The sequence below is a fragment of the Taeniopygia guttata genome, chromosome 23 (assembly GCF_048771995.1).
Source record: "Taeniopygia guttata chromosome 23, bTaeGut7.mat, whole genome shotgun sequence".
Lineage (NCBI taxonomy): Eukaryota > Metazoa > Chordata > Aves > Passeriformes > Estrildidae > Taeniopygia > Taeniopygia guttata.
In genome coordinates this window covers 2,183,687-2,194,255 of record NC_133048.1, presented here as the reverse complement: position 1 = coordinate 2,194,255, position 10,569 = coordinate 2,183,687, and the positions used below count along the sequence as shown (strand labels likewise).

The window sequence follows — 10,569 nt, the reverse complement described above, 5'->3', positions numbered from 1 at the left end:
ATAAATATATATGCATATATACACATGTATAATATATATATTTTATATATATATATACAGACATGTATTTATATATGTCTGTATATATAAATATATATACACGCAGACATATCTATGCACATCTATATCTCAATCTTTACATAATACAGATATTTATACATATTTTTAAAATATATAAATCTATACACACGCCCCCCCTGCAGTTGCAGGCAGCCACCACCGGGTGGCGCCGCCCTCCACGCCGTCAGTGTCCCCTTTGGGGGGGACCCGGGGGGGACCCGAGGGGGGGGACACGGAGAGGGACAGGGACCGCCAGCAGTGCCGACCCCTGCAAAAGGCGACAACAGCCCCAGCGCCACGCCGGGGATGGCGCGGGGCGGCTGCGGGGACACGGGGGTCGTGGGGACACGCGTGGACGTGGTGGCACATCTCACTGTGGTGGCACTTGCGGTGGCACGTTTGGCCGTGGTGGCACACCCAGCTGCGCACGGTGAATTTGGTGGGAAAATCCGGCTGTGGTGGCACAGCTGCCCGTGGTGAACCCCCTGGCCGTGGTGGCACAGCTGGCTGTGGTGGCACAGCTGGGTGCGGTGGCACTGCTGGCCGTGGTGGCACTGCCGCCCGTGGTGACCCCCTGGCTGTGGTGGCACTGCCACCCGTGGTGGCACTACTGCCCATGGTGGCACTTCTGGCCGTGGTGGCACTACTGCCCATGGTGGCACAGCTGCCCGTGGTGGCACAGTTGGCCATAGTGACACAGCTGCCCATGGTGGCACTTCTGGCCGTGTGACACAGCTGGATGTGGTGACACAGCTGCCCATGGTGGCACTTCTGGCCGTGGTGACCCCCTGGCCCTGCTGGCCCTGCTGGCCCTGGTGGCCCTGGTGGCCCTGGTGGCCCTGGTGGCCCTGGTGGCCCTGGTGGCCGCGCGTGTCCCGCGCTGGCCGCGCTGGCCGGAGCGGCGGGGCCGGAAGGTGAACAATGAGCGGGGCCTTATCTCACCCCCCCAGCCCTTCCCGAGGCCACCCCAGCCGGGGGTGACAGGGGCCACGCGTCCCCCTCGGAGCACTGAGTCCACCCTCTGCGCTCTGAGGCTTCCAGAACTTTATTTACAAACAATAAAAAGCAAAATAAATACAAAAAAATGTCTTAAAAGTCCAGCCCTTGGGTTGGGAGGGGGAGGGGGGAGGTCCCGGGCTGTGCTGGACCCCACGTGTGGCCCCACCAGGATGGGGACACCACGGGGCTGAGCCCCCCCTTGTCCCTGCTGTCCCCAGGGGGGTGGCAGGGCCATAGCACCATAGGGACGGGCTGGGGGGGGGACCCCATCCTGGCGACACCCAGCCCTGGGGGCTCAGGGGACCCCCCCCAATTGGGTTATTTCACACCCCAACTCCAGCGCTGCCCTGCTGGGAGGGGCAGGAATGTGGGGGTCCCTTCCCATTGGGAAAAGGGGGGGAGGGGGGATCCCACACCCCCAGCCGGGATTTGGGGTGGGGTGGGGGGGTGCAGCTGCCTTTGAAGAGCCGAGCCCGGGGCGGGGGGATTAGCGGCTAAATCCCACGGGAGACGGGAGCAGCACCCCCCTCGCACGCCCCAGTGCCCCCCAGCCGCTGTGTCAGCACAGCGGGGACACGCAGCCCCCCGGCCGGGGGACAGGGACATCGCGGGTGGGGTGGGGGGCTCACTTGTGGGGCATGTCCTCCATGCTGACGCGGCCCCAGACCCCCACCACGAAAGTCTCCACCTCGCACTCGTTGATGCCGCGGGCGATGCGAAAGTGGCCGCCCTCGCCCCACGCCGTGCCCCACGAGTTGGCCGCCGTCTGCAGAGGGGACAGGGGACACCCTCAGCGCGGTGACCCCCCCCAAAAAAAAGTCAAGCCGGACCCCACATGGACGAGGGGAAGCGGCAGCACCTCATGGCTGAGCCCCCCCTAAACTCACCCAGTATTTTTGGGTCTGGCCGTCAGGCAGCTGCTCCTCTCCCCACCTGCAGCGGGACAGGACGGTGAGGGGGGGTCCCCGAGCACCCCCAGACTGTGGGATCCCCCCACCCAGCACCGTGGTGGGATGGGGGGGCTGCCCCTGCTCGTTTCCTGCCCCCGGCACCTCCCCAGGGCCAGGCCGAGGTTGGGACATCCGCTCCCGGAATAGGGGCAGGAATTTTTAGCCGCGGCTGGAGGAAGGAAACAGCGGCACAGGGCAGAACCCCCTCCCCCACACCCCCAAAATGGGGTCTGCACCTCCAACCCGGCGGCTGCCACCCTCCTTCCAGCGTGCTGAGCGCCCCACTCGTGCCACTTGTGCCACCATCCCAAAGGGGACATTTCTGCCAGCCGGACCCCCCCCCCAGGCCATCCCCACGCTCACCCGGTGATTTTCACCGAGTGGGTCCCGTGTCTCTGGTGCTTCGGCCCCTTCCCCTCGGCCACGGGCGTGTGCCGGTAGATCCCGCTCTTGTACATGAAGAAATCCTCGTGCACCTCCAGGATGGCTGCGGGGAGGGTGACAGGGTTTGGGGACACCGCCGCTGTCCCCAGGGAAGGGACACGGAGGGGCGCGGGGGCCAAGGCGGCAGCCGGATCCTCCCCGGGGCGATGCCACAACGCTCCGAGGAGGTTTCAGAAGGGAAAAAAAAAAAAAGTGCAACAAACGCAGCAGCTGCCAAGACGGTGATTAAATCTCAGGAGTTAATGAGCAACCCGGTGCCCGCTGGGGCGGGCAGCGTGACGGGCACCGGGGCAGCGCTGCCCGGGCACGCAGGGCGAGCGGCTGAGCGTGGTTCTGGCTGCCACCACAGCTCCCCCAGCCCGGACAGAGCGATTTTCCACCCCCGCCTTCTTCCCCCAATCTTTTGGGGCGCAGAAAAGGACGCCCCCGCCAGCTCCGTACCTTGCACGGGGCCGTTCTCCAGCAGCTCCTTCATGATCTCCTTCTCCTGCAAGCACAGAACAGGGTGGCAGCGGGTGGCAGCGGGTGGCAGCGGGTGGCAGAGGGGCCGGGACCCCTGGCACTGCCCTCGCCACCCGCAGGGATGCAGCAGAGCTGCTGCAGCACCCACGGGCGGCTGCGGTGGGGGTGCCGGGCGGAGGAGCCCGCGGGGAGCGGGGTTTTCCCAGCCGCATTCCCGAGCTCGGTTTTCCCAGGTAAAGCAGCCCGAGCCAAGCCCCCTCCCGCTCCCAAAGGGTTCCAGCTCCCCCCGGGCCCGGCGCTCACGCTGGAGGAGAGGCGGTAGGCGGGGGTGGACTGGTAGATCTCGTTGGAGTGGGTCTGGGGGTTGGGGCACCGCGCTGTCGCCTGTCGCTTGCCCCGGCCCGTGGAGCGGCTGTGCATCATGCAGGGCGGAGCCGCGGGCTGGCTCTGCTGGCTCGTGAACGGGTAGCACTCGTCTGTCACCACTCTGTGGGAGGGGGAGGACCGGCTCCGTCCTCATCCCAAAGCAAACTTCCAGCCCCATCCCAATCCCACCCCCATAGCGAGCCCACTCTCCATCCCCACACCAAATCCCTCTTCCATTCCCAGCCCGAAACCCGCTCTCATCTCCATCCCAATCCACACTTCCACCTTCACCCCAAACCCCACTCTCATCTCCACTCTGATCCCACTCCCACCCTGATCCCAAACCCCTCTCCCATCCTGACCCCAAACCCCACTGCCCACCCCTGTCCCAAACCCCTCTGTCCATCCCAATCCCAAACCCCTCTGTCCACCCCAATCCGAAACCCCTCTGTCCATCCTGCCCCGGCACCCTCGTTCCCCACTTGTCCAAGGCACAGGGATCTCCTGGGCTCTCCCCAGGTGACCAGAGCCCCAAACCCCCTTTATCCCAGGGCAGCCGCTGTCCTGCATCCCATCCCACCCCATCCCATCCCATGGATCCCATCCCATCCCATGGATCCCATCCCATCCCATCCCATCCCATCCCATCCCATCCCATCCCATCCCATCCCATCCCATCCCATCCCATCCCATCCCATCCCATCCCATCCCATCCCATCCCATCCCCTATTTTGGATCCCATTCCATGGATCCCTTCCCATCGCAATCCATGGATCCCTTCCCATCCCATGGATCCCATTCCATCCCATGAATCCCATCCCATGGATCCCATCCCATCCTATGGACTCCACCCTGCTCACCCCATCCCATCCCATGGATCCCATCCCACGGATCCCACCCCACCCACCCCACAGATCCCCCCACGGCCCCTCCCCGCTCACCCCCTCCTGCGCAGGTACCACCAGGCCCCGTCCAGGCGGCCGCCGCTGCAGCCGCGCTGGTTGCGGGTGTCGCAGGCCAGGAGGTTCTGGGGGGACAGCGCGGGGCTCATGTGCCCCATGGAGTGGATGGAGATGCGGTCCGAGGCCACGGCTGGGGGCGAGCGGGGGGTCAGGGGGTGGCGGTTCCGTCACCGTGCCCCCGTGCCCGCCGTGCCCGCCCCACACCCCTCACCGGCCGTGGAGAAGGCCCAGGAGCCGGCGCAGTTGCCCTGGTCCAGGGGCTCGTGGATCATCCCGGGCCACTTGGCGGCGGCGTCGAAGTGCCGCGGCAGCGCCTCGTTGGAGTCCATGTTCATCTGCAGGGCAGGGTGGGGGGCTCAGCCCGCCGGGACCCCCCCAGCTCCTCCTGCCACCCCATGTCCTCCTCTGAGACGGTCCCCAGCCAGGTTTTGTGTCCCCAGCCCCATAGTGGGACCCCATGTCCTCCTCTGAGATGTCCCCACCCAGGTTTTGTGTCCCCAGCCCTGTGATGGGACCCCATGTCCTCCTCTGAGACGGTCCCCAGCCAGGTTTTGTGTCCCCAACCCTGTGGTGGGACCCCATGTCCTCCTCTGAGACGGTCCCCACACAGGTTTTGTGTCCCCAGCCCCATGGTGGGACCCCATGTCCTCCTCTGAGATGGTCCCCAGCCAGGTTTTGTGTCCCCAGCCCCGTGGTGGGACTCCATGTCCTCCTCTGAGACGGTCCCCACACAGGTTTTGTGTCCCCAGCCCCATGGTAGGACCCCCTGTCCCCCTCCTGTCACCCCAGCCACCCTGAGATGGTCCCCAGCCCCACTATGGGACCCCAAATCCTCCCCCTGCCACCCCAGCCATCCTCTGAGCAGTGTCCCCAACCAAGTTTTGTGTCCCCAGCCCCACTATGGGACCCTCAAATCCTTCTCCTGCCACCCCAGCCATCCTCTCAGCACTGTCCCCACCCAGGTTTTGTGTCCCCAGCTTCACAGCGAAGCCCCTCAGGACATGGGCACCACCATGAGCGACAAAGATTTGGGTTCCCCTTTATCCCAGAAAAGCCGCACCCCTCAATTTCCCCGAAATTTGTGCTCGGCGGTCCCACAGCAGCCCCGAGTGTCCCAGCAAGGGGACAGCCCTGGGTGCCACAGCCCCTCGCGGTGGCCCCGGCTCAGCCTTTCTGTCCCCGGCTTTCCTGGGGGGGCACGGCCACAACCTCCCGGCGCTGGAAGCGCCCCTAAAATGGAACCTCGGGCTCCGGAGCGCAGGGCTGGGAGCACCCCGAGCTCTGCCAGCACCCCAGGGACCCCCAGGGGTGCTCACCCCGCCTTTGGGTGCGGGCAGAGGCAAAGAGACAGAGTGCTGAGTCAGCAGCAGCGGGGCCAGAGTTCCGATGGGAAAGCGACCCGGAGGAGAGGGGGGAAAAAACAACACTGGCAGCGCGGGGATTGTCCGGGGGAATTTGCTGAGCCGCTGTCTCCAAACAGCAGGGCTGCCCTGCCTCCTCCCCCTCCCCTGGGAACCCCTTCCATGCTGCGATGGGCAGGGATAACCCCCGGCGTGCCTCAGTTTCCCCCCGGGTGGCGGGGGGGACTCACATGCAGCTCGTTCATGTTCATGACGGTGGGAGAGGGGCGGAAGGTGCCCAAACGGTGCCGGATCCCGTCCTCCAGGGTCATCCCCCAGAACTGGCTGTAGTTCGCGGCTCTCCAGCTGCGTGGGGAAAAAGGGGTTACCCCAAAAAGCAGCGGGGAGTGAAGCATCCCTGTGCCACCCTGTGCCACCCTGTGCCACCCTGTGCCACCCTGTGCCACCCTGTGCCCGCTCCTTACCCGTAATTGCCGCGGTTGATGGCATCGATCAGCTCCCCGTCCATCAGGCAGGCGCGGTCCTCGCACTGCCACTGCCCGCCGGGGCCGCAGGTGCTGCGGAGGGGACAGCCCGCGAGAAATGATGTCCCCAAGGTGACCGGAGGGACCCTGAGTGGGCGCTGACCCTTCCAAGTTGGGCAGCCAGCGAGGGGCTCCGGGCTGCTTTTGTCACGGGTCACCAGGGCTTGGCACATCACCCTCTGGGTGACCCTGAGCGGCCTTTGGGTGGCACTGGGTGGCCTCTGGGTGACCCTGGGACTGTTCCCCCCCCTGTCCCAGCCCTCGCAGGAGCCCCGAGGGCAGACAGGCCACGGGACAGCAAATCAGCTGAAAATCTGCCAGGGCTCCAAACATCAGCGAGGGGCTCGGACAGCAGCCCGGGGGTCGGGCCGGGGGTCCCCATGGGTCACCCACAGTGACCGGGACACTCCATGGGGACAGCCGGGCCGGTGGGGGGGGGTCTGGGGGTGTGGCGGGTCCCCTGGGGAGCCCCGGGCTGTGCCCCCCCCGTGCTCTGAGCAATGCTTGGCATGTTCCCTCCTGCCCAGATCCCGGCACATTTCCCTTTTATGGAGCTGAGCTGAGCCGCGGCCCTCCAGACCCCCCCAATCCCAATCCCAATCCCAATCCCGCCGGCAGCACCTGGATTGCAGCGCTCCCCCAGCCATCCCCGAGCGCTCTGGATGACACCTGAGGACTTGGCAGCACCTCAGGGTGCCACCAGCTGGGTGCCCACACTGTGTGGGTTTTGTCCCCTGCCACCCACCCCACCCCAGCGGGACCCCAGAGGGACAGGGGCGGGGGTGAGACGCTCAGAAATTCCTGTTCTCCAGACACCCAGAGTGGGGGAGGAGGGTTTGGAGGGGAAGATTTGCTCCTTCCCCAGCAGCAGAGACACCACATCCACCTGCGCGGCTTGGGGACACTGCCATTCCCCGGGGGACGGGGACACCGCCATCCCCGAGTGCTCCTCGCCACCATCCCGGGGAAGCTCCCGGAGCTGTGGGGAGGCTCGGGCTGCCTTTTCACCCGCACACACATGTTCCCACACGTGCCCTGCCCTCGCACACGGCCCAGACGCTGCTTTTGATCCCCGCTTATCTGCCGCATCGCCCCTCCGGGTTCAATCCTCGTCTCCGGCGGGTTCCCCTTTTCCCCACCTCCGCATACCAGGAATGCCAGAATTCCCAGTTTTACCCAGCGGCAGCTCCGGCAGCTCCCAGCGGGCACAGCCGCACTCTGACCGCTGCCCGTGGCTGCCCAAGCTGTCAGGTTTGGGCAAGCTGGGTTGGCACCAGAGTGGCCAAAACCCCCGTGGGCAGCGCGGGGCACGCGTGGCAGGCAGCTCAAGGCTCTTGGCTCTGAATTTTTTGGAGCAAAGGCATTTTTGTGAGCAGCTCCCACCACCCAGCTCGGGCCTCGCTCTGAGGACACCTTCCTCTGGTGACACGCTGGTGACACGCGTGGCATTCACTCACCACAGGTTGCAGTTCTCCCGGTACGTGGCTCCGGGGGGATAATCGCGTCCGGCACGGGCACAGCCTGCACGGCAACCGGAGAGCCCCTGTTGAGCCCTTGGCTGTGCCAGGGGGTCCCACCAGCCCCCCAAATTCCCGGGGGTGCAAAGCGAAGGGAAAATCAACGCCGTTCTTAAATCCAGCCCGCACCCCTAAAGTTCTGCTGGGGGTCAGCGGGTGCAGGGTGAGAGCGGGGCTGGCCCGGCACCGGGAGGGTTAAAGGGCTCAGCCCGGCGGGACGGGGATAAAGGGGCCGGTTGTGCCCGGGAGCTGGCGCTGCTCCGCCGGCACTTCTGAGAGCGCCTTGTGCTGCCCGTGCCCCCCGCTCGCCCCCGGGTTAAAGCGGGGCCAGCATCTCTGCCTGCCCCGGACGTGACCGGGCCAGCCGGGATGGAGTCCCCGCATGTCCCCTCACGTCCCCGCTCCGCCCGCAGGCGCTGCTGGAGCAGCCGTTTCCCCTGGGAGGGGTTTTGGGCTCACTGGCTGCTCCCACACCTCTTTTTCAGCGAGTCCATCCCCATCCAGGACATTCTGCAGGACTTCCCACAGCTTTGCGGGGTCCGCAGCGGTGGGGTGCAGCACCATCACCCCGAGGAGCAGCAGCAGCACCCCGGGCTGGCCCCCAGCGAGGGGCGAGCCTCACCTGGGGCTTTGGGGAAGGGCGCCGGGATGCCCAGGCAGTATTCCCAGAAGTCGGGGCAGCAGTCGGAGACGGTGCGGTTGCAGAAGAGGTCGCAGTAGCAGAGGGTGTCGTGGTAGGGCACGGTGCAGGCGTCGTCGCGGCCGCGGCAGCACACGTCCCCGCGCTGGCAGTAGGAGCCGCCGGCGTCGTACACCCCGTGCTGGTACAGCCCCGGGCCCAGCTCCCGGCGGGTGCGGAGCCGGGAGGACAGGGCCACCTGGGCCACCAGGGCCACCTGGGCCACCAGCCAGAGGCACAGCAGGGCCCGCATGTCCCCGCTCATGTCCCCGCACCTGCGGAGGGAGCCCAGTGAGGCCGCGCCAGCCCCACCGCGGGGTGGGCGCTGCTCCCACCCTGCCCTCCCCAGGCTCCTCAAAACATTCCGGTTTTGTAATTCCCCTTGTGACCGCGCAGCTCAAGCTCCAAAACAGCCTTCCCCCCCCCCCAGCTCCGCACATCCGAGTGGCCCCGTGCCCGCCCAACCCCTTCAGCAGCGGCTCCAAAATCAAACCCCCACGGGAAGGGGCTCCCCGGGACACTCGTGGGGGCTGCCCGGAGCCCGTTGCCAACGCCACCCCCAGCCCCCACCGCGGCAGAGCCGTGAGCTGCCAGGTCTCAGCCCGCGGGGCCCAGGGGGGTGATGGGGACCCCAAAAGAGGCCGGTGGGGACAATCCGGGGGGACCCCCTCCTGCCTGGTCCCTCCCCCGGCCGTGCCCACCCCTCCTGCGGCGTGGGGGCAGCCGGGACCCCGGTAAAGCGGGGAGGGTGACCCGGGAACCCACGCGGTGCCCACGGGGATCCCACGGGGTGGGACCCCTCTCCCCGTTCCCGGTTGTACCAACCGCGCCCGCCGCACAGAGACCCCGGGAGAGGAGTGCGGGGTCTGGGATCCCTCATGGGGCAGGACCCCCGTCTCTCCTCCTGCCTGGCACCCCCCCAGCCCCACCCCGTTCCCCCGAGCCCGTCCCGTACCTGCCGCGCCCGCCGCTCCGCGCCCGCCGCCGGCCCCGCCGCTCCTTATAGCCGCGCCCCGGCCGGGGGGGCGCGGGGAGGCGCCGGGGCAGCCGCGACCGGCCCGGGGCGGAGCGCAGCGGGGCGGGGGTCGGGCCTGGGGTGGTACAGCGGAGCCCCGAACTTGTGGCCTCCTCTATCCCCGCGGGGCCGGGGTGTCCCCGGTTCCTGATCCCCTCCCGGTGCCCCCACGGCAATGCCCTCCCCAAATTTGGGGCGGGGTTATGGGGCAGCACCCCCTGCTCCGTGCGGGGGGAGATGTTCTGGGGGGTTTCCCCATTCCCCAGGTGTGTGGAAATGAGGGGAGGGGGCTGCATTTCCCACCCTTCCAGGGGTACAGCTGAGACAGGGACACCCCAGCCCACCCCAGCTGGTGTCACTTGGATCCAGCCCCATGTCCCCGCTGCCAGCGCTCGGGGACACAAACAGGGGGGGTCTTGGCCACCTCCCAGGCTCCGCTGTCCCCTCCGGTGTCCCCGCGGCACCAGCACCTGCCGGTACAAACCGGGGACCGCAGCCGGGAGCATCTCCCGCCGTGCCAGAGGATTCCTCGAGGATGCCTCACGGCAGCCAGGACGGGAGCACCGGGGGCTTCCCCGGGCGACCGCGGCCCACGGGCTACGAGCCACGGGCTGCTGGCCGAGCCCACGGCGGGCACGCCGCGATCGTGCCGGGGAAGTGAGTGGAAGAGGGGAGCAGCAAATGCCGCCGGGCACGGGGGCTGGCTGCTCCCCGGGGTGCTCTGGGTGGCCCCAGAAGGGTCCTGCGGAGCCCCCTCGGCAGGGAGCCCCTTTTCCAAGCGCTCTTGGAAGGGCCTTTTCCTGTCAGCGCGTCCTTGGGCAGCGCGGAGCCGGAGCTCGGCAGGAAGGAACTGGGTCCAGCCCAGAGTCCGGCTGTCTCCAGCATGACTGGACACGCAGGAATCCACAGTGAGTCACGAATTGCCCCCAAGACCCCCAGAGAACAAAGCAAACCACTCGCACAAAGGACATCCCCGGCCACCGCTCTGTGTCCTTGTGTCCCCGCCAGCTCCCGGACAGCTCAGAGGACACCGTGGGGTGCTGAAGGAGCAGCTGACGGTTCCCGTAACAGCCCTGTCCCCATGCCAGCTGATAAGTGGCGCTGCGCGGAGGCGGCGGCGGCGTCGGTCCAAGTGTTTGGAGCATCCCCTCACCCAGTTTCTGCCCAGCTGGCCCTGCCGGGTCACCGCTCCCTCGGTGGCACTCTGACGCCAGCGTCTCCCCCCCGCGC

The 10,569-nt window shown here is 67.1% G+C and overlaps 1 protein-coding gene across 1 annotated transcript; it reads right to left on the bottom strand.

Moving 5' to 3' along the window:
• Window positions 1-1,087: 1,087 nt before the first annotated feature.
• Window positions 1,088-9,356, bottom strand: TINAGL1 (tubulointerstitial nephritis antigen like 1). Its single transcript, XM_030290576.4, has 12 exons — window positions 9,280-9,356; window positions 8,268-8,599; window positions 7,586-7,649; window positions 6,069-6,161; window positions 5,835-5,949; window positions 4,455-4,578; window positions 4,223-4,373; window positions 3,219-3,402; window positions 2,895-2,940; window positions 2,373-2,496; window positions 1,947-1,992; window positions 1,088-1,825 (listed from the first exon to the last, which is right to left on the bottom strand). Exons 2-12 carry the CDS (start codon window positions 8,587-8,589, stop codon window positions 1,685-1,687), a joined length of 1,410 nt encoding a protein of 469 aa, XP_030146436.4. The 5' UTR covers window positions 8,590-8,599; window positions 9,280-9,356; the 3' UTR covers window positions 1,088-1,684.
• Between the last annotated feature and the right edge of the window lie 1,213 nt (window positions 9,357-10,569).

Bases quoted from the DNA above. Each gene is read 5' to 3' on its own strand.
- TINAGL1 (XM_030290576.4), bottom strand. From the start codon at position 8,589: ATGAGCGGGGACATGCGGGCCCTGCTGTGCCTCTGGCTGGTGGCCCAG. The intron at 4,579-5,834 runs GTGAGTCCCCCC...CCTGCCCTGCAG, and splicing joins TGAACATGAACGAGCTGCAT to ATGAACATGGACTCCAACGA. The intron at 4,374-4,454 runs GTGAGGGGTGTG...GCTCGCCCCCAG, and splicing joins CTGGGCCTTCTCCACGGCCG to CCGTGGCCTCGGACCGCATC.